Source organism: Procambarus clarkii, chromosome 36, assembly GCF_040958095.1.
Source record: "Procambarus clarkii isolate CNS0578487 chromosome 36, FALCON_Pclarkii_2.0, whole genome shotgun sequence".
Taxonomy (NCBI): domain Eukaryota; kingdom Metazoa; phylum Arthropoda; class Malacostraca; order Decapoda; family Cambaridae; genus Procambarus; species Procambarus clarkii.
The window spans coordinates 12,094,554-12,119,114 of NC_091185.1; the positions used below are offsets into that span (position 1 = coordinate 12,094,554).

At 38.2% G+C, this 24,561-nt stretch overlaps 1 protein-coding gene and 1 long non-coding RNA gene across 2 annotated transcripts; one reads left to right on the plus strand and one right to left on the minus strand.

The window, feature by feature from the left end:
- Positions 1-11,477: 11,477 nt before the first annotated feature.
- On the minus strand, positions 11,478-12,726 carry LOC138371499 (uncharacterized). Its single transcript, XR_011230512.1, has 3 exons — positions 12,614-12,726; positions 11,928-12,435; positions 11,478-11,583 (listed from the first exon to the last, which is right to left on the minus strand). It is a non-coding gene; the product is annotated as an uncharacterized lncRNA (long non-coding RNA).
- An 8,786-nt stretch (positions 12,727-21,512) lies between these two features.
- On the plus strand, positions 21,513-21,974 carry LOC138371647 (glutamate-gated chloride channel subunit beta-like). Its single transcript, XM_069336646.1, has one exon. It carries the CDS (start codon positions 21,513-21,515, stop codon positions 21,972-21,974), a length of 462 nt encoding a protein of 153 aa, XP_069192747.1.
- The last annotated feature ends 2,587 nt before the right edge of the window (positions 21,975-24,561 follow it).

Below are 24,561 nucleotides of genomic sequence, written 5' to 3' on the forward strand. Positions count from 1 at the left end.
GTTGCGTGTGTGTGTATACTCACCTAGTCTCACCTAGAATATCTTGTGTGTAAGTACTCAACTAGTACTCACCTAGTATACCTTGTATGTGTGTATTCACCTAGTATATCTTGTTTCTGGGTGTACTAACTTAGTATATGTTGCGTGTGTGTGTATACTCACCTAGTCTCACCTAGAATATCTTGTGTGTAAGTACTCAACTAGTACTCACCTAGTATACCTTGTATGTGTGTATTCACCTAGTATATCTTGTTTCTGGGTGTACTAACTTAGTATATGTTGCGTGTGTGTGTATACTCACCTAGTCTCACCTAGAATATCTTGTGTGTAAGTACTCAACTAGTACTCACCTAGTATACCTTGTATGTGTGTATTCACCTAGTATATCTTGTTTCTGGGTGTACTAACTTAGTATATGTTGCGTGTGTGTGTATACTCACCTAGTCTCACCTAGAATATCTTGTGTGTAAGTACTCAACTAGTACTCACCTAGTATACCTTGTATGTGTGTATTCACCTAGTATATCTTGTTTCTGGGTGTACTAACTTGTTGGAGGGAGGGAAATGTAGTTGGTGGACCTGTGGTCAGGGTGGCTCCAGAGGTAGGGTGTCAAATTTCAGTGTTTATGGCAGGGTAAGGGAATGGTCGTCGTTGGTCTTGTGATTCAATATTTTCTTGTTGTCGCTAAGTTACACTTTTTCAGGTCTATATAGTACAATGGCCAGTCCTCATGTACCTAGTAATTATGTACCTTAAATTATGTACGTAAATTATGTAATTATGTTCATGTACCTAGTAGCTAGTAGTTATAGTGTCAGTTGGGGGTTAATGGGCCAGGCCGAGTGTGCCTGTGCCCCACAAATATCACCCTTATTGCTGACTAGTTGGTATAACGGCTTTTCCCAAACCTCTCTCTCGCCAGAATTATACTGACATGTGAATATCTTTGGCAGTTGATGAATCCTAAATATAAATAATAAATAAATAAATGTTTATTTAGGTAAGGTACATCCATACAAGAAATTTTTACAAAGATTGGTGGACTTATAGATAGATTCATACATTGCATAACTGCATGGCATAACTGGCAATCCCCTCACAGTGTTCAAGTGAGAACTGGATAAGCACCTCCAAAGGATACCCAAGTATGCCAAGTATGCTGCCCTGAGGAACACCAATGTTGATGGGTAGGGTGGGAGAAATTGAATTATTCACAGAAACATACTGGAGCCTGTCAGTGAGGTACGTAGGATTTGAGGTATTGCAGGGGATACAAGACACTGATCACTGGTCTCCCATTTGGTCCTCATTGCTTTATCTTACTATTATTGAATGTCAATAACCGTATTATGCAATTTCAATTTCTTCTATTGCTTTCTTTATTATGCACCCCATACCCATCCCGTGGGCCGTGGTGTAAAGGATTACAGAGGCACATAATCGGTTCAGGACCGGAACCCTCTAGTTCGTTTAGCTAAGCAAATAACAATGTTTGACGCTAGTTACAAAATTATTAATGTTGTATACACATGTACACACACACTCATACATACATATATATATATATATATATTTATATATATATATATATATATATATATATATATATATATATATATATATATATATGTATATATATACATATATATATATATATATATATATATATATATATATATATATATATATATATATATATATATATAATTATACCAGTATAATCTAATAATATATGTTAGCTTGATAAAACTGACTGTTCATTGTTGAGAAATGTGTTAACAAACAATATATCTGACTTATCAAGACTGTAGCTTGCTTAGCAAGGAACTTTTTTTAAATTTGGGTTCAGTTTAACTACCGCTCAAGGGATGAGTAATTGGGGCATAATAAAGGAACTAAGCTGATAAAATGAAAGATGGGAAAACAACATTAGAAAGATAAACTCGAGAGACGTTTTCATGTTAACCCGAAAATTATTTGAGGAGCAAGACAGACTGCGGGTCAAGCAATTGGTCTTTATGCTATCGTGATGGGGGATCAGCCATTACACGTGTTAATGACTCTTGTATAGTTGTGTAGTTAAGGACATCAGGGTAAAGGGGTAATGGGCATTGTGGTTGATTGTTCTACCTGGGAATCCTCCACTGTTTTATATCTTATGTATGTATGTATGTACTAACCTAGTTGTGGTTGCAAGGGTTGAACTTTGGCTCTTTGGTCCCGCCACTTGAATACATACACTTTCCATACACTTGAAACTGTGTATGGAATCAGCCTCCACCACATTACTGCCTAAAGCATTCCATTTTCTGACCAGGGGGAGAAAGATACTGGCAGTATGGGGCGTTAAAGTTTATTGAAGATTAAATTCTGCAGAACATGTAAATGTGTAAAGTTCAAATATAAAGTAAGTAATTATATAAAGTTTATATTAAACACGGTTTATATTATAGGCTTATAACAAAGTTGATATTATTAAACTTAATATTGAACATGTAAATATATAGAGTTTCAAAATATATAATTTAAGGACTATATAACGTTTATATTAAAATATATAAAGTAAATATATAAAGTAAGAATTAACAGTAACAATTCCAAGGACTAGATTTAACTTAAAAGGTACACCCGTAGTAAGTATGAGACCTTAGCCTATAGTGACATGGAAACTAATTCTGCAGAAACCTAAAGGTTAACTGGTACTAGAATTAAGGCCGAGTGCAAATGTGTAGTAATTATATAACACTAGGATATAACAGGCAGGACACAAAGAATAACTAATAAGTGAGAGACCACATAACACGTAATGTACCCGGCCAAGAGGCCGTAAAAGACCTAATGGATAAGGAGAAGGGGGTGTGACTACAAGTAGGGCTTACTAGCACCTAGACTGGGCAAAGTATTAGCTGCGGACAGCGGGACACTTGGGGACCGGCGCTGCACCCCCCTTCCCACATGCAGTGGGGAGACAATCGGGACAACTGTGCAAAGCATGACGGGGGTACAAAAGCAGCCGCTTGCAAAGGGGGGGAGGGTGGGGTTTTGCGAAGGCAGCGGCGAGGGCAGGCGGAGTGAGGCAGAGCCCCAGTGTGCGCCCGTATTTATACAGGCCCCAAACTGCCCGCGCAACGCGCTGCGCAATTGTTTCTTTCTCCCCCGCCAGAAAAATCCCCGCTTGCGATCAAGCAGTGACCATTTATTAACTACTCTGACACTGAAAAGTTCTTTCTATAATCTCTCTGTGGCTCATTTGGGTACTCAGCTTCCACCTGTGTCCCCTTGTGCGTGTACCACATGTGTTAAATAAATGTATGTATGTATGTATGTACGTATGTATGTATGTACGTATGTATGTATGTATGTATGTATGTATGTATGTATGTATGTATGTATGTATGTATGTAAGGAGAGAGAGAGAGGGAGAGAGAGAGAGAGAGAGAGAGAGAGAGAGAGAGAGAGAGAGAGAGAGAGAGAGAGAGAGAGAGAGAGAGAGAGAGAGAGAGAGAGAGAGAGAGAGAGAGAGAGAGAGAGAAAGAGAGAGAGAGAGAGAGAGAGAGAGAGAGAGAGAGAGAGAGAGAGAGAGAGAGAGAGAGAGAGAGAGAGAGAGAGAGAGAGAGAGAGAGAGAGAGAGAGAGAGAAAGAGAGAGAGAGAGAGAGAGAGAGAGAGAGAGAGAGAGAGAGAGAGAGAGAGAGAGAGAGAGAGAGAGAGAGAGAGAGAGAGAGAGAGAGAGAGAGAGAGAGAGAGAGAGAGAGAGAGAGAAAGAGATGAAGATCGAGACAGAGAAATAGATATAGACAGAGTCAGGGAGAGAATGTTAGACACAGAGACGTATAGATAAGGATATGCAAAGTCAGTGAGAGAATGACAGAGATAGAGCGAGGAAAGAGACAGAGAGATAGGCTGACACAGAGAATGTCAGAAACGAGGAGAGGCAGAGACAGAGGGACAGGGACAGACGGACAGGGCCAGAGGAGGGACGGGGGAACAGAGGGGGAGCAGTGGGACAGGGAGGGAGACAGGGACAGAGAGGGGGACATGGACAGAGACAGAGACAGAGGGACAGGGTCAGAGAGGGGGACCGGGGGACAGAGGGAGGAGAGGGGGGCAGGAGACCAAGAGAGAGGGGACAGAGGAGAGACAGGGACAAGGGGACAGAGATGGATAGGGGGACTGGAGGAAAGGGAGGGGGACAGATGATGGACAGCGGACAGAAAGAGTGGGCAGGGGGACAGAGAGGTACAGGGGACAGAGAGATGGACAGGGGGACATAGAGGAACAGGGGGACAGAGAGAGGAACAGGAGGACAGAGAAGAACAGGGGGACAGAGAGAGACAGGGGGGACAGAGACAGGGACAATGGGATAGAGAGGGACAGGGGGACAGAGAGATGGAAAGGGGGGACAGGGGGACAGAGAGGGGGAAAGGGATCTGGGACAGAGGACAGAAAATGTGGGCAAGGGGACAAAGTGAGGGACAGGGGACAAAGATGGACAGGGGGACAAAGATGGACAAGGGGGACAGGAGGAAAGGGGGGAGATGTATGAGGGGAAATGTTTGCGGAAGATGGAGAAGGGGTATTTAGAACGGTAAGTTAGAGAGGGGGCAACTAAGGCCCATCATTGAAAAACAAATGAGCATCATTGCAATAGCAGGAGCCACGCACATCTTTAGCCTGCGTTGTTGAGACATTGTCAATTAAGCGGTGTCCAATAGCAGTATCTTCGGTATTTAAGCGTTACCTTAAAAATACTGGAAATATTGAAAGCTATTAATCCAGATATTAATCCCCTTGTGCAACGCACACAAGAGGCAACAGCTTCTAGCTCTACAAGCCGCAATATAAAATAGAGAATAGGCGATTGTTTTCACTCACAGTGTAATAAACCCTCGGACCCACCCACCCGCTGAAGCCGTAAATGCCAAGACATTACTTCCGTTTAAAATTAAGCCGGAATAATCCTCAGGTATGTGGAGGATGTGGGAGGCCTTTGATCAACCACCGACTTCCTGCCCCGTCGACGGGGCCATCAGCCCTCAGTGTGCCCTCAGCCAAAATAATGTGAAACATGTATGTGGGTGTATTAAATATTTTAATTTATTATTTCCAAGATTTAGCTGTTAGCTCTTGGACCCCGCCTTTCTAAGCGTCGGTTGTCTAATGTACCGACTCTCGGCCTCTTTTCCTCCATCATATCTAAACAACATATATTTTTATCTAACACACTCACACATCCCCAAGATGCAGCCTTTAGCAGCTTCCTGACTTTCAGGTTCCTATTTACTGCAAGGTGAATAGAGGCATTAGTGTGTGTATGTTTGTGTCTGTGTGTGTGTGTGTGTGTGTACGTGTGTGTGTGTGTGTGTATACTCGCCTAGTTGTGGTTGCGGGGGGTTGAGCTCTGGCTCTTTGGTCCCACCTCTCAACTGGCAATCAACTGATGTACAGATTCCTGAGCCTACTGGGCTCTATCATATCTGCATTTGAAACTGTGTATGGAGTCAGCCTCCACCACATCACTGCCTAATGCATTCCATCTATTAACTACTCTGACACTGAAAAAGTTCTTTCTAACATCCTAGTGGTTCATTTGGGTACTAAGTTTCCACCTGTGTCCCCTTGTTCGCCTACCACCCGTGTTAAACAGTTTATCTTTATGTACCCTATCAATTGCATTTCTCGCAGCCTGTCCTCGTAACTCATGCCTCTTAGTCCTGGGACTAGCCTATTGGCATACCACTAAACTTTTTCAAGCTTCGTCTTGTGCTTTTTTTTTTTTTTTTTTTTTGAGATATATACAAGAGTTGTTATATTCTTGTACAGCCTAGTACTAAGTATATGGTGTTTGGCTAGATAAGAGTAAAACTGCTTGTAGATTAGTTTTTCAAAAAATGTTGACAAGTTAGGCAGGATTGATATAGGTCTGTAGTTGTTAACATCTGTGAGATCACCACATTTGTGTACAGGGGTAACTCGCTTTTTTAGGATAACTGGAAAGGTTTGGAGTTCAAGTTCAAGTAGCTTTTCAAAAAATGTTGACAAGTTAGGCAGGATTGATATAGGTCTGTAATTGTTAACATCTGTGAGATCACCACATTTGTGTACAGGGGTAACTCGCTTTTTTTAGGATAACTGGAAAGGTTTGGAGTTCAAGTGACCTGTTGAAGAGCATGAGAATTCTTTGGAGACAATTCCTAACCTATACTTCTTCTCAAGGTCATGTTTTTTATTAATGGGTTTAAGTATTCCCTTTGTAAGCAAGGGATTGTTAAGCCTTTTGGTTATGCTTACAAAAAAGTCACAGGACAGACATTATCAGCAGCAGTTATAAAATTGTCAATAGCAGTTTCATTGTGCAGCCTAAAACTTAACTCCCTTGACTCTAGAGGTATATATATTAGGTTTAGGTTAGTTTTTTTTAATTAAACCAGCCAGGATGAGTGAAGCCATGAAGGGCGTTTTTATTAATTAAAACACCCAAATGTTGGGTGCTTCAGGTGTTGTTCCTCTTGGATGATCTTGTACCTCTCTGTCTCACACCTGTAAGAATGAGTGATATGGTTAAGGGGGAAACAAAGTGCAGGCAAGGCAATGGAGGCCAGTAGTAATCTTAGGGCTAGGATAATTAGAAATTAGAGAAATTAAGTAAGAGAAATTAGCAAGAGAAATCAGGTAAAATTTATTATACTTAACTTTTGTATCATCAGTTTAGTAGTAATTCTTCATCTTCATCATCATCATCTTCACTGTCACAAAGCTCCAGGTAGGGCTCGGAAACATCAACATCCTCTTCCTGGTATCCAAATAAACGCTTTGCATCACTCAGCTTGTCAGAACACAACTTTTGCCCTTGCTTCAAAAGAGCCAAGATTCCACTCTTATTTTTGGTTGATAGGTGCTTCTCTTCAATAGTGTACTTGTTAGGATCCTGTAATATATAGACTATTTAATGGGGTTTAAGACATTTACAAATTTCCCTGAAAATACTAAAGAAATTAGAATAAATAAATAAAGTTTTCGGTAAAAGTTCAAATATATGTAAAACACACCAGTACAGTATATGAAAACCATGGAATTGTCTACCTGTCAAAGTTGTAAATAGCAAGACTTTACTCAAGTATAAAATTCTGCTGGATAAATGTTTATGAAGAACTGAATTGCAACACACATTTAGGCTGTTAGCTTACCTTGCTTAGATATGAAGGAAAAATTCCACATAACAACTCTTCAGTATGTTCGGTTAAAATCTCTCTCTTATTCTTGTAATATGCGAGATAATGCAGCATTTCTTGAACAGTGTGTTGTTGCTCTTCTCTGGATCTCTTCTGAAGCTCCACATCTTCTACTGCCTTCTTTTTTTGAGCAAGGGACACTAATAAAAGAGGAAAATTATATTTACTGCAAGTAAACTACAACTCAATTTAATGTAATTACAGTTTAGGTACTTGCATTATACATACTATACATAGTTTATTGTGCAGTATCAACCTGATAAAAACCTACGGATTATGATACTGCACCTATTTTACAAACAGTAGTGATGATATTTTACTTCAAAAATAAGTAAAGCTTATCCATTATGCATGCTAAATGTTAGTTATCTTGATAAGGCCGAATTGTAACCCCTGATAAAATGAGATGTAGTTACATACCATTTTGGCTATGATGAGGCAATAAATTGTGCCATGGCAGGATACCTTCTATTGCATCCTTTTCACTGAGAATTTCAGAGTTTTCACTATTGTAGATTTTTATGAAGCCTTGAAGCTTTTTCCTATCACACTCATTTCTGTGCCGGAGTGAAGAGCGCATTTTACTGGATGCTGCAAATAAAGTTTTTTGGCTGAAAGTTTTAAAGTTGTTAAAAAAATTTCCTCATCATTTACCTACATAGAAATTATAGACAAGAGCTAAATATAAATTGCTTCAGAGTTAACAAAGAAATAGTAAGCCTACCTGCATCAGTGGCAATCAGATTTTTGCGATGCCTGATAGAGTCTGCAACTGCCTCGATAGAATATTTTATGTTCTTCGAGGTTGTTCCAGTGTTTAACTCTAACTCCTTACAAATCATTTGTAGGTCAGATCGCCATTCTTGAATCAATGACTTTTGAACATCAAGTTTGTCGATCTCATTTGAAACTGTTATTTCCGTCTCTCTGGCCTATTTGAAAATATAATAAATTTAATGAACAAATCACATTAACCATGATGAGTGGTTCGAACCTATGGGCTTGGCATTCCCAGATGCTTGCTGTAGTTGAATGCGCCACAACATGGTCAAAAGAATTGCAACCTAGGGTACTAATGAACCCACAATTCAATTTTTGTTAATTATGCACCCCCATACCCATTCCATGGGCGGTTGTGCATGCAGTTTCCCATGTACTTGGTCTGTGTCCTCCAGTAGTTTTACCTCTGATGGCCCTTTCAATACACATAGAATTCATATTATTGTGATATATCAATACATGGAGAAAGACATTGAAATGGGGGCATCAAAGGCAGAACTACTGAATGACAGAGACCGAGTTCATGGGGGAATTGTGTGAAACCTGGTTTGGCTTCAGTGGAAGCCTTGGGATCCTTGTGGGTGCAGTAGTACTCCAAGTTGCAATTCATCTGACCATGTCGTGGCGTAGTGAACTAGAGCATGCATCTGAGAGCACTCAGTGCATGGGGTTCAAACCCTCATCACAGTTCCCGTGATATATCACGATACTGTGATTTCTCTGTGAACACATTTGATATATCTCGGAATCATACATTTAGGTTAATTAAATACTATATACTTTATACAAATTAACCTTATTGATATATTGAAAAAGTTCAAGCAGTTAATTCAAGGAAATGGTCGCTAATTTATAATGGAAAATATATGTAGTACATGATCTGAACACATAACTAACCTATAAATGCATTATAATACCTTTCACATATAAATGCATTATAATAAGTTTCAAAATAAATACAAATAAATAAAATAAATATATATTATTTTTAGTACCTTTCTGAGTCGAGTAACTAATGCACGAGCCAGTCCATCAATTTTTCGATGGTTCCAAAAGACTGCACCCTCTGTGAGTTCTTCTGTTCTTTCTGAGAAAAATATTTATAGCAATGAACATCTTGAAGAGCATAGATTAATAACAGTTTCATAACATACCTTTACTCACCACGACCAACTCAAGTTTGACCAATATGTTTTCATTCTTTTATTGATTATTTGAGGGAGTTGATACTTATTGAATACTGAATACAAATCGCATTATACTGATTACAGGGCAGGTAAAATAATAAAAAACTTGATCAGATGAACCATATAAACAAATACCAGCTTTCAGCATGTTTTTAGTTGTAGAGTTGTATCGTGAGAGGTATGCAAACACTTGCTCTGCCTCTTCCCCTAAAGTCATGCCACTTCCTTCTTGCCACCGCCCTCCATACAATACCTTTAACATAAAAGTATACAGTAAAAAAAAATTCAAATTATTGTACAAAAATTAAAAGCCTCCTACTATATTAAATGATACGTATATCATTAATCTTAAACAATCAGAAATCTTAAATTTTTTTACACAAACTGTACTTATTATATTTAATGTAATGTATACATTACATTAAATTTAATTAGTATACATAAATGTAATGTTATATTTTTATTTACCTGACAATACCAAGCATGTCCTTTTGCATGTAGGACTCCTAAAAATGGCTTTGCTTGACCAATGTGAAAATGTGATTGTTTCTGAGCCACAGTTAAGGCCCATGGCCAATATTTGCAAATTATGTCTTGACAAATAAACTTTACGTATTTGAAATACATAATTTGCAAATAGTGGGCATAACTGTACAGCTCTCCTTGATACATATTCAAGGTGTGGAGGATAATACCATGTCGACAGGAGGCCATGCTGATTCCTGTTTCATCCAAACTTTGGAATGAAAGAGGCTTATTTTGAGCAGCTTTCCATGTAGACACTCCACACGTGTGCTTACTCTATTAAACAAAAATATTTATAGTAACTAAATACCCAGTTGGTGAGCATGATTATAATTATGTAGGACGGGTAGAAGGTAGAGATTATTTTGCGCGATAGGCATTGTTGTTGCACATAAGAATTTCTATGGGTTATATTTCCTTATTCAATATATATAAACTATAATGAAAAAATACAAAAATGGCCACCATATGTTATAGTCGCCAAACAGTTATTAGGTAAAATTGAAGGTTTCTCAATATATAATAAAACTCACCTTAGTTTTCAAGCTCTGAATAGTGCCAACATGAGCTTGAACATCTTCATCTTTGCTGAAGATACTATCAGAATAATAGGGGTTTCTGATACCTCTGCAATGATAATTCAGAAATAATTATTTATTGTCTGTAACCACTATAATATTAAACAATGGGTAATGGGGTATCAAAAAATGTTTTATATGAAGAATTCTGATGCACTGCTAAATTTTACATAAAACAAAAATTTACATGGTGTTAGATAAATAAAATGATGATATGGATGCAATTGAAAGGCAAACTATAAAGACATACTCAGTTAAAAAATATGTCATATGACAATGTATATTTATATGTGCATACTTTATTTATAAGAACATTAATTTGAAGACAATATAATTCATTATAATATAGTGTGTGTAGAGAACAAAAGAATACTATACATTAAGTATCTGTAAAGCACATTTTATTACCTCCCAACTTTGTTGTAACGATACAGCTTCTTGTTGCCATCAATATGTACTGCTAAAGGGGTTTTATCACAAGCAGGACACTCATTGTCAGCTTCTCCTCTAATTTTTCTCAGCTCATATTGCTGGAATCGCCATTCGAAGAACACTCTCTTCGAAGTTATATAATTAATGGGTCCAATCTAGGAATAGAATTTTTTAGATGGTGACATTTAAAATGCATATTATGACATAAGATAAATAAACAAAAAAAACATTCCATTTTGTGTTTGAACAAAATTAAAAACTAATTATTAATAAATGAATATACATTACTACAAAATTTTGATAATTTTTGTATTGAAATATAAAACTGAAAATATTAAGAATAACGGTATCAAAACATACACGCCCACGAGAAGCACCAAAGGATTCCAGTGCAGTGACTAATGCCCGAAATGATGTTCCGGGACAATTTCTTTTGATATGGTGCCATGATTCAAGCAGACTGGTGCTGTAGAATGTGCTGCTCTTTCCTAATGATGAATAGAAACCAGACTTGTGCATGGTCTTGCCTAGTTGTTGATGCTCATATCCACAGTGGCATGTATAGATTGGAGTATAGAGGTCATACCTTCCTGTAGTTTAAAATACAGTGCATTGAGTGGTGTGGCGACTTGCTAAAATAGTGATGTAAAAATTAACATTTATAGCAACAAAAATTTCAAAATGTATTGTGATTCAGGAATATCCGGTAATGGAAATAAAAGGGTAAATTTTAAAGTTTATTTACCCATTATAGTGATGAAGATGCAGAGATTGCTGGAGCTTGAAATTTTAAACTTGCAATCTGTGCAGTTGGGGCAAGAATTTGGTGGTTGGGCTGGTACAACAGGTTCTGGTAACAAAGAAAAGGAAGACAGTTTGACAAAATGAGTTTTATGGAAAAGAATTTCAGACTGAATATTTCATTGTTTCTTGATTGTACAAAATATTGACATTATTCTCCAGATAATGACCGAGAAATTCACAGAAAAGAAACAATCAGACGATTAAATCAATCTATAAAACCAAGTGTCAGGTTTAAACTTTAAGACTTCTCCAAATGTTGTAATGACTGAAATGAAACATTTATTCATTTTATTTTGTTATACCAAGATAATCGTAGCTCTAGACTGGGATTGGGAAGTAGAAGTAATCTCGGAACAAAGTACGGATTTTATACAGGTATCGTATACTTACTCCAGTGAAAGATATTTCCTTCAGGGCACACAGTTTGTGTCGGGTCTAATGGCTCATAAAAGCCATTTTTCCAATATAATCTGTGGTGGAAAGGCATGAGAAAATGTTGCATTTGGTCACAAATGTGACACAAAAATGCAAAACAGTCTTCACATTTGATGCTTGCCTCACAATTTGTACATTGTACACAAACTTTACCTGATGAAAAAAGGGGTAATTATTTATACTAATTTTAAATACTGTATACCTAACATTTTAAACAATCTGAAGTCTAAATGTATTAATAGAGTGTCATTAATATGCATATGATGCTTATTATACAGTATAACCTTAATGAACACAGCAATATTTAATTTACCTTTATCTGGAACACCCAACTCAGACAATGTCCAATCGAACAGCATTGCCCTGCTTTCTCCCCAATTAATCTCTGCATTTTTTCTTCTTTTTTGCCAGTCAGAAACACTTGGCTGAGAATCTTTAATTTGTTCAAGTTCTGCAGCAAGTACTTTGAAATATGGGATTAAAAATTAGTAAGAAAAATTTGTAAGTGAAAGGAATGATTAGTATAATATGTTAAACAAAATTTCATAGGCATTAAGCACAATTTTGGTACATAATATTTATGACGTGTGTCCATTAAATAAACCCTCATTTAAATACCAACAAATGATGTTGGGACATACCAACATCAAATGATTCCAAAGTTTCTTCACCAGCTGCCAAATAACTTTGAGTGTACGTTCTGCCACTAGTAGAATAGCCCGCATTTTGAATGTGTGGTGGTGAAAGTATAGCAGGCAGAATGTCTGGGTGGCACATTTGAAGATTTAAGCATGGTACATAATTGCAAATTGTATACAAGTATTAATATTTTCAGACAAATCTCAAGATATTACTATAACTAACTTTATGCTACCAAGTTGTTCAGTGTTATAGTAATTTAATCTCCATAATTGTCTAGCATACACTTAAAAATAGGCAACAAATATTATTGGAAAGTACACAAATAACAGCTGTAGAAATATTGTTAAAAAAATAATAGAAGATTACCATCAGATTGGGGTGCAGCTGGTCTTTGTTTTGAATTAATGTGTGATACATCCTGTATGTTATCTTTTTTCTGTTTCTTGTTTGTCACCTTTATTGAGTTTGGTTCCTCCACGTTTAAGAGTCTCTTCAAGTACTCATTTCTTTGTATCATTGCAGCACGTGCTTTCTGGTACTCACGTTCAAGATGTTCTCTAGTCATCACTGCTATTCTCCGGTGAAATTCTGAAGAGAAAATAATAGTGTTCGAAGGAAAAGTACAAGAACAAAACAAGAAAATTATGCTTATGCAAAATTATGCTACAATGTACCTATTAATAATCTTAAAATTTGCTACAAATTACCTACTTATAATTATGTGTTAAATTATGGACTTTCCCATAATGATATGCATGTTAGTGGCATTACCTATACTGCCTACCTGGAGCCCCCTAGAGAGATAGTGACACAAGTTAAGGTAATCCCTTTAGTAAGGTGCTGGGTCAACATAAATAAGCTATAACTAATAAGGACACAAATCAATATGTTCATTTAACAGTGGTATTAACATTTATATAAATATAGCTAAGAATAAGTTTTTACAAGTGTAACAAAGTGAAAGAAATGTATGAAAATTTTGATGATATATTAAAATGCTCATTGATTGAACTTGTCTTCCTATATATAAAGTATAAAAATAGTAAACACAGTACCATTATTGTTGTCTGTAGTTATTTTTGGAACATCTGGTATGTACAGCATACTGTCAAAATCCGATGATCTATCTGAAAAATTGATTGGTAGCGTAAATATTTGAATTCATTGCATAGCCTTTTATACAAACAAAAAAGAAAAATTGTACAGAAAAGCTAACACAACATTATAACACCTTTCTGTGGTACTTTCTATGGTACAAAAGAAAACAAACCTTAATTATAAAGGAAAATAAACTGACAGAAGAACTATGAATACTGCTGAAAATACTTTCCACAAAATATCTGAACCAAGGGATAGTACCCCGAGATTTGAAATATGAAAATTTCACCCTTACAGTATTTAAAAAAAAAGCAGAAAGAGTTAAGCACAAAACTAATGTCCGATCAGCTAGGTATAACACATCTGCAAGCTCATGGCGAAAATCCTAAGGGAGGGAATCATTTACCATCTTTCAGTGAAAAATCTTATTCAATCGACACACCATGGTCTTCTTAAAAACAGATGCTACCTTATAAACCTCCTCACTTTTGGGACATGGTAACATGGTACTCAGATAAAGGGTTTCCGGTGGATGTAGTATACATGGATTATGCTAAAGACTTTAATAAGGTACCACATGGAAGACTAGCAAGGAAATTACAGGTTCATGAAAAAAATTGTAAAGTGCACAAAACAATAGTTAAAACAAAGAGAGCAAAAGGTCATACTAAATGGGAATGAATATGAAGAAATGTGTTAAGTTGAGTACCTCAGGGGTCCATTTTTAAGTCTAAAATATTTTTCATATATTGAACATCTATGATATAGAAAAGAATATAATCTAATCAACCACATCCTCATATTTGCAAATGCCTGGCATTTCACGAGCACTTTGTCCGGGGTTTATATTCTAGCCGGGGAGGATTTACTGGGTTAGGCTAACCTAACCTAACTTAACCAAACCAAACCAAGTATCTCAAGTTACAAATATCTCTGGGAATTCATATTATCTGCTGTTGTAGAATTGACAAAATGGACAGTGTCAACAAAATTATTCCCACATACTCCGTCACTATGTGATGGAGTACACATAGAATAGGGACTGAATTGTCCCTGACAGGGACAATTCTGTAACAAATGTTCTAGCATAAAACTTTGTACAGTTTAGTAATTCCTTACCATTTGATGTACTAGGTAGATCCATGTTTGGTGAAGTTTTATAGCTGGAGCTGGAAGATCCTGTCGAGATGACTTCTTCAAAGAGAATAGCTTCAACACATTGTGTCTTGAGTCTTCCAGTACTTGGCCTACAGTTACCAGATCTGATTTACAGAAACTAGTGAACTATGGAGATAAGATTGTTAATAATATACTTTTTTTGAGATTCATATGACTTGCAGCTTAAAAACCAATCTTATTTTAAAATAGTACACTAAAGTACATAGCAAATTGCGAAATTCGTAGTTTTTTAACTACTTTAAAGCTAAATTCTCAAGCTTTGAAAATAAGCACAATTTGCTATTTTAAGCGGAATCTGGCAACTCTGATTTAGCATGTAAACATTGACTTGCATTCACAATGTAGTTATTTATTTTTCAACAATTTAAAACGAGTTATGAAAATACACACATTGGTACATTATTGCAAAGGCACTATACTATATATATATATATATATATATATAAATTGTTGCAAGTCGAGCAACAAATATTTTACATTGAACAACAAATGAGATTGGAAAAGCAGTATTGCCAAAATAGACCCCAGACACACCCTGTGGGTAGTAATGGACCCCCATACCGACCCTATGAGGGGTAGTGGACCCCATAATAACACTATGGGCGATAGTGGACACTATACAAACACTATGGGCGGTAGTTGACTTCATAGAGACCCTGTGGGCGGTAAGGGACCCCCTATCGACCCTGTGGGCGGCAGTGGACCCCCTATCGGTCCTGTGGGCGGCAGTGGACCCCCTACCGACCCTGTGGGCGGCAGTGGACCCCTACCGAACGTGTGGGCGGCAGTGGACCCCCTACCGACCCTGTGGGCGGCAGTGGACCCCCTATCGATCCTGTGGGCGGTAGTGGACCCCCCCATATCGACCCTGTGGGCGGCAGTGGACCCCCTATCGATCCTGTGGGCGGCAGTGGACCCCCTACCGACCCAGTGGGTGGCAGTGGACCCCCTGCCGACCCTGTGGGCGGTAGTGGACCCCTACCGACCCTGTGGACGGTAGTTGACTTCATAGCGACCCAGTGGGCGGTAGTGAACCCCATACCGACCCTGTGGGTGGCGGTGGACTCCATACCGACTCTGTGGGCGGCAGTGAACCCTATATACTAATCCTGTGGGCGATACTGTACCCTATAGTCATCCTGTGGGGGCAATGGATGCCATACATATCCAGTGGGTGTTATTGTACCCCATACTTATTCTGTGGGTGGTTGGAGCCCCATACCCATCCTGTGGGTTATAGTGGACCCCATACTCATCCTGTGGGTGGTATTGGACCCCATACCTATCCTGTGGGTGGTTGTGAGCCCATACCCATCCTGTCGGTGGTAGTGGACGCAATACACATCCAGTGGATGGTATTGGATCCCATACCCTTCCTGTGGGTGGAAGTGATCCCCATACCATTCCTGTGGGTGGATGTGACCCCCATACTCATCCTGCGGGTGTTATTGGACCCCTTACCCACCTAACAGGTGGTAGTGGACCCTAATCCTATAGTTTCCAATAATCCACACCATACCATCCTGTTTGCAGTAGTTTACCCTATATACATTCCAACATAACATCGTTTTCTGTTAGCGTTCCTACAAAACATTCTTTAAAGATTTCTAAAGCACAAACTATAGTATATAATATTGATTGGTGAAGCACTTATTCTATGTAATAATTTATTGTGCTTATTATAATTTACTAAGAACAACTAATATTTCTCAAAACAAAACTACGAGCCTTCAATAGGATGTAGCTGATCTGTAATATTATAAGAGCATGGACAATAGTAGGTGAATTTCACAACCCATGTGGGACCTGAAAACTACAATTTTCGTTATAATTGAACCAATCACGACTATTCAGCTATCTACGTTGATGGACGAGTACTGTGAGACGTAAATTGGTACGTGAGGAAGAGTTTGAGCCTTGGTAAAAAAGTTAACTGGGAATATATCACATATGTACTAAATCACATTCCACATATTGACTTTAAGCACTAGTCATATATGTACTGTCTTGTGTGAGAACGGGTTGTGTACCAATGGGTTCGCAATAGAATGTTCTAGAAGAACATAAGTATAAAACGTCACATAAGGATGTGTTCGACCGGCAACATATATAAAAACTACGTCGATTATACTCGTCGTGTCAATAATACAATTGTTTTACCACGCTGATTCAATGCCATACTGTTTTCTCAAATAAGCTCTTCGGCTATTAGAGAAAACGTAAATTTCATGGCGAACATTTGTAAACTATCCCCAAGTAGATCGGATCGAAATTGGAATTTATACAAATATTTATTCTTGTGTTGCCCGCCAGTGTCACCCTTGAGTAACCAGAAACGGATATAAAAATGCCTAGGCTAACTCATCCTAATCCTTGCACAAGCCCTCCAGAATTTCTTTATTGAAGATCAGCAAAAAATTATTGCGCAGCTCATATTATACAGTTTAAGAATGAGATTTCCTTGTTCTAAAGGAATGAAAATGACACTGCCTTAATTTCAGTCGATTAAGGCAGTGTCTGGGATGCTCCCGGTGCCCGTGCCTGGTGCTCGTGCACCAGGCACAGGCGATAGTGTACGTTTAAATAACGGAATAAAATGTAAGACATAGTCTGCAGATCTTTTTCCAGATGTCTTTTATTTTTTTTCCTAAAGAAAACTAAGATATTGCGAATTTTGCTTAACAAGTACATTAATTATTAACTTTTTGTCGTTATTATTGTTATAATTAAAAGAATTACACCTTGTTTTTTGCTTACGTACAAAACATAGTCTAATAACCACAGTTCGTTGCCCCTAAATCAACACAACATAACCAGTTTCCTCATGTCATCGCCCCTAAATCAACAAAAACAACCAGTGTAATATTGTAAATATTTATATCTTAGGATTTCTTAGCAATGGTAAGACATTTTTAAGACTGGTTTTAGGTTAGATTAACCTTCGTAACCTTCGTATGCTGTATACGAACTGAACGACCGGGCTTCACAACAAAAACATGGCCACATCAGTTGGATTATTCCGGTAATATTGAACTACTGTTCATTGTTATTAGTTTAACAATACTGTTAGGGAATGTCATAAGAGTTAGGGAATGTCATAAGAGTAGTCACAGGGCAACAAAAGATACCCAGCTTCTGGGTACGGGATCTTTGCCCGAAACGCCCCTCGTCCTTCTAACCATTCACCACTCCACCGTCCCCTCGTACTCTCCTCCATCTCCCATTCCCCCGTCCCCCTGGCCTCCCTATCATTCCCCTCTCCCCTATTCCCTCGTCCTTCGCACCATCCCCCACTCTCCTGTCTTTTTGTCCTTTCCATCATTCTCCCTTCCCCTGTCCCCTCGTCCCCACCGTCCCTTCGTCCTCCCCACCATTACCTTCTCCTTTGTCCCGTCGTCCCCATACCATGTCCCAATCCCATCCCCTCGTCCTCCTCACCATTCCCCACTTCCTCGTCCAATTCACTCCCAAATGATCTGATGTTCCCATCAGAAAATTGGGAACATCAAATGATCTGATGTTCCCATCACTGATATATAAGAAAGACAATTAAAAAACGAAATGAAAAACAATGAAGAAATAAAAAAATAAACAATACTCACGAAATGAATCATATGGTAAACAACAAAGCTCATTTCCAATGCAGTGTCACAAAATATTAAATCAAATTGAAAATAATTCTAAATTTATGCATAACATATTTAGCACAGTGTGAGTTTTTCCTACGTGCAACAGTTGATGCTGTTTTTCAAAAATGCAGGTTTTTCCTGTCATAGTTGTGTGGCATCTATCCATATACTCACGAGATGAAAGGTATTGTAGACAACACAGCTGAATTCCAACGCAATATCACACAAAATAATTAAATCAAAATGAAAATAAACCGAAATATATGAAAATTTAATTTGTCAATGCAATCGGAAAAATTGAGATGGAATCGTTACTATTTTTTTTTTTGCAGGGATATTCCTGCACGGGCCCCTAAGCCTCTGGCTGGCCCACTAAGTGTTGCATGTTTCTGCTTCACTTGGGCGGAGTATGAGTATTTATGACTCCTATGGTTCCTTCAGTAAGTTTTTGCCATATATGTTTAACAACTTCTTCTGCTCTGTTGAATCTAAGTTGAAACCTTAATGGGTTTGTAACTGTGCACTGTGTTAGATAATGATCCAGTGGTGTGTCGGGCATTTCTCCACAGTGCTGACATTTCCTCTCATCCTCTGGAACCTGTAAGCCTATTTCCCATGCACATGGGTATCCAAGCCTGATGCGATGTAAGTTTATTTCTGTTGCTCTACTGTTCCCTTTCATCAAACTAAATGGTTCGTAGTTGGTTGAATTCTTGTACCAACCCGCAGATCCTGATATTGCAACTGCTGTGTTGTGGTCACTGTACATCTTATGCATTGCTCCATTTCTAATTACTTTCTTAATCTGTGATAGACTCTGTGGTATGGAAATGTCTACATATCTTCTCTTAGTTGCAAGTTTTGCAGCTTTGTCTGCAATATCATTTCCTATTATTCCCACATGACTTGGCACCCAGTTAACCCTTAAACTGCGCATGGCGTATATATATGCCCTGAGTAACATGTCCCACGGTGTGCATGGCGTATATATACGCCATTGGGTGCCAGGCCCAATTCAAATGGCCCGCGGCTACACGGGGTTCACAGTAGCTTCCTTAGGGCTCTTGTAAACAGACGCCATTTTTTAAAAAAATCGTGGCCAATATTCTCAGGTGTGAGAGGCATAGTACTGTTGGAGCAACCAAGGCTGGTGCACGCAGCATGAGCAAACAGCATTGCTGTTCAGCTTGTGACCACAGCATCGCCGAAAAATGTCAAAATAAATATATAATTGTTATTATTTAGCGATGACAATATTACAGATGACCCATGACTGTGATATAAATAACCAGGGTTGTGATAATAGCAGGATTGTTGTAATGATTAGCGCTGTGGGAGGAGTGATGCTGAGAGACGGAGGGAGACAGCATCGTTTACTGACTGTGTGGCTAGCTGTTATTGTTTGCATTCACCATACCAGGTCAGTGGTTCTCTATGGTGAACTCACATGTAGATACTTATATATAATGTGTGTATTAGTGTAATAACAGCAAAAGGATTATGCTGGGAGGAGCCATATGGGTGACGGAGGTGACGTCGTCTGCACGATTTGTCTAGCTGTTTAGAGGGTGGCCACTATGCTCTTTGGGCGCACTACAAGCTTAGGTGTACAGTAAAGGTGCATAAAACATGTAGATACTTATATATAATATGTGTATATAGGGTAATAACACTGCAAACAGTGTTGTTGGGGGAGAAAGTTTAGTGCATATGACCTTGAAAGAGTGAGGGAGCCGCCATCTGTGTATAGCGACGACTCTTAGTGCCTGAACTAACTATATCAGCTTAGCTGTACAGTTGTGGTGAACAAAATATATACATACTTATATATAACGTCTGTATATAGTGTAATAACACCACAAATGGTATTGTTGGGGAAGAAAGATTAGTGCGTGTGTTGAGGGAGTGGCAGTGAGTGGCTGGCTGGTGTGTGGCAGTAACTCTTCGTTGCTTTTCGACTCTCAATACCAACTTAGTGGTTCGTTATGGTGACCAAAACATGCAGATACTTATATATAACCTGTGTATAGAGTGTAATAGCAGCAAAACTATTTGTTTATTGTTTTATAAACATAATAATTGAATGGTGGTGATCTTTGGGGTATATAAATACTCCGAAATTACCATCTCTTTTAAGGGTCTGAGCGGGCGGTGGAGCGGGTTAAGGCGTACCTGTTATGCCAGTTGCTGGAAGGCTTCTGTGCTGGCTAGGGTTCGAGTCTCCTGGTGGGAAAGTGTTCTAAAGTTGTATATATATATATATATATATATATATATATATATATATATATATATATATATATATATATATATATATATATAAGTATATAAATATCATATACCTGATTTGAATTCTGGTTTGAGCAGCAATATTTGCAAATTTGCCAGCAATACGAACATCGGGAGGAAAAAATCTCGGAAGGAGACAAAGTCAATTGAAGATGATCTGGATAGTGGTTTGAAATGGTCGAAAGACTAGTAGAGGCAATTTAAAGCTGACAAATGTAAGATTATGAAGCTAGGTTTTTATGATAGCTAACCATACTAGTTTGGTAACAGAGTTTTGGATTTCTGGAACCAGTTACCCGATAACATAATAGTTGTTGGATCCCTTGATCGATTCAATCATAGGTTAGACATATTTATGAATTAGTTTGGGTGGATATAAACAGAAGCTGCCACTTATGGACCAGTAAGTTTTCTGCTGTTTCCAGCATTGTTATGTTCTGATGAGAGTTATGTTGATTGTGCTTCATTCTCAGTTTCTTGCACTTGTAAATTCCTTTGATAATATTTTGCATTTTTTTCTGCAATAATCTCTTTTTCTAATCATTTTCTTCTGCTTCTCGTTTCCTACGACGTGATATTCTTGAAGCTTGTTCTGTTTCTTCTGAAAAAGTAAAAAATACACATTAGCTCTAATCCTGTATGTCTATCTCTGCTTCTTTTCCTGTTCACACATTGACGATTGTTGATGCTGCAGGTGCGTGTGATGACTGCCTTGACTGCTGTGTTAGTACTGGCGACCCTCTTCACCCAGGTGTCCTCCTCCCTGCCCAAAACCTCCTACTTCAAGGTGGTCGACATTTGGCTCCTCTTCTGCATCATCCTCGTCTTCATCATCATCCTCTTCCACATGATTATCGACCTTCAGATCGACTACGGCGATGGGGCAAGACCGAACTCTGCCAAGACCAAGAAGTGGGTGAGCGCTGCTTCAGGCAGTTCTCTGGTTTCCGTCATAAAGGTGACTCCTGCAAAAGGTGCGGCTATGGATGGTGATGCTCCAGTAAGCCATCGCTCCATCTTTTCCTTGGATCTTCCCAAGATGAAGTTCGATGAGAGGTTCTTGACGATAGTGTCGAGGTACTCTGTTCTGGTCTTGTTCTCGGTGTTCAACCTGGTGTACTGGGGGACGCTGGCTGCTGGCTCTGGTCTAGTCTACTATTACTGACCAGTGTCTAGACACACACCCCGAGTCATGCAGGATTCCGCACTCAAATTGTCATTTGGGATGATGTGCAACATTCAAGAATGGTTTATTAAATAGGAAGCAAATTGTGTATAAAATGACTCCTTCAGCACGCTTTTATCTTATCATAACTGGCAGATTATTCTCACAATTTTTGGGCCTCATGTATATGGTCTTGTTGTCTTTCTAGTTACTAGTTAGTTCTGATCTCATCGAATGACAGTTATCTTGATCTTTGAATGAGATTTCTCCTAGGGATATTAATTTATATAATTATCTCTTGTTCCAGCGAAAAAATTCACAATAGTTTTCCAACTCAAAATATTGAGTCACTGTGTATTTAATGCTAATAAATGCAGATATTTTTCTTGTCTTTGCAAATTTCCTTTTTAGTAATCAATAATTGTGTCCATTTCATTATTATTATTTTCATACATTATCTGTTTATTTATATATTTGTTACTGTGACATCGGAGTTCGTGGCTCCTTGTATTAATTTGTTATTTTTAATCATTGCTGAAGTGGTGAGGCCGAATTATTATTGATTCATTATTGATACCCATTAACACATACACGTGATGAAGCTGACACTAGACAATTAGACATATGTCAGAAATGTAATTGGTAAATTATTTGAAATATTTCGTTTTACTCAAATTGTTCATATTATTGTTATTGCCCTAAGGATGGTCTTTGTGAGGAAACAATGGATGTTTTGAGCAACCAAATAATATGTTGAATGTGAATGCGGTTACACCACAAAAGGACAAATGAAAGTTAGTGAGCAACAACAGAAATCTGTCAGGATTTCCTCCTACATCTGCCAGTAAAGGGCCAACGCAGAGTGTAGTTGAGATAAACCATGATAATCAAACAAAGCATGAACGTGAAACTTGTCGAGTTTATGCACATGGTGTATGTAAATATGGGCCGCCAGGAAGAACAAATGGGACATGCAAATATAACCACATAAGAAACTGCAGAAATTCCCTAAATAAAGGAACGTGTCGCTCTTATAACTGTAAATACTTCCACTTAAAACTAAAAATTTGCTAACCAAAATGGAGTGTTTTAACAAACAATGCCCAGATTTTTATATCAAAGGAACAAAGTGATTAAAATCAGAATAATGCCATTATGAATACAGCAACACCCATCCATACATACCAGGCCGATTTTTCTAGAAAGAGAGTGAGTAAAAGAATGGCAAGAAATGTCCAAACTGTACCGTCAACCCGGCGAGATGCTAAACAGGACAACAAATAAGGAGTCATCCCTACCAGAACCACAGATACTAACACCAAGTAAAATACCCAATACTTTCACAAATACGACATCTTTCATATTTGCCAACATACAAGGTAACAAAACACCCAATACAAAAAAGTCCACTTTATAACTGGCCTCTTAAATGAGGCATATTCAATGTTCACAGTTTTAACTGGAACTCCCACTAAGGACTATTTAAACAGTGAAATATGAATACCAGATTACAATATTTTCAGATGTGATAGGAAACACAGGCTACAGGGTGAGGTCTGCCTGTACATCAAAGACACTCATCTGCACCGAACACACCACAAACGATATGGTGGAAAAGCTGGTAATCAAAATAGAAATTGAAAATGTGATGATTGTTCTTGTACATAAATCGCCAGATGCAAATCCTCAGCAGTTTAAAGACCAACTTATGAAAATAGAATACTGCTTAGAAAATCTCACAAACCTGGTCCCTAACATCATCTTGCTTGGTGATTTCAACGTAAGACATATAAAATGGAAAAAAATGTGGCAAATACTGTTATAGCAGAGAGAATCCCTGGAGCAGTCTGAATGAACAGTTACACACAAATGATCGCTTCCAGACGTGTGGCAGATTTGCTTTAGACCAGCAAATAGTAGAGCCAACTAGGACAGAAAACAGCCTAGATTATTTTTTATTTTTTTTTTGAGATATATACAAGAGTTGTTACATTCTTGTACAGCCACTAGTACGCGGAGCGTTTCGGGCAAGTCCTTAATCCTATGGTCCCTGGAATACGATCCCCTGCCGCGAAGAATCGTTTTTTCATCCAAGTACACATTTTACTGTTGCATTAAACAGAGGCTACAGTTAAGGAATTGCGCCCAGTAAATCCTCCCCGGCCAGGATACGAACCCATGACATAGCGCTCGCGGAACGCCAGGCGAGTGTCTTACCACTACACCACGGAGACTGCTACAAACAATGATGAGCTGATTAGGAACATAGTGATCACAACTATTTGTTATTCAAATCACAACCTAATCGAAGTTCAGACGAGCATGGCCAATAGACCTGTGCAGCCAATCTGAAATCCAAGAGGAGGAGAATTCAATTTTAATAACTAACTGATTAACCGGGAACGAATAAACCTAGACCTCGCCAAACAGTGATGGTTAGCACAACTACATAATGCAGATTTAAACTAGTGTTTTGAGAAAATAGGCACAGTACCGCTAGAAATATGTAGAAAGCATATACCACGAAGAAAAAGAAAAAGAAACAGATGCATACCAGAATGGGAACGGTACTCCCTCTATGGGCGAA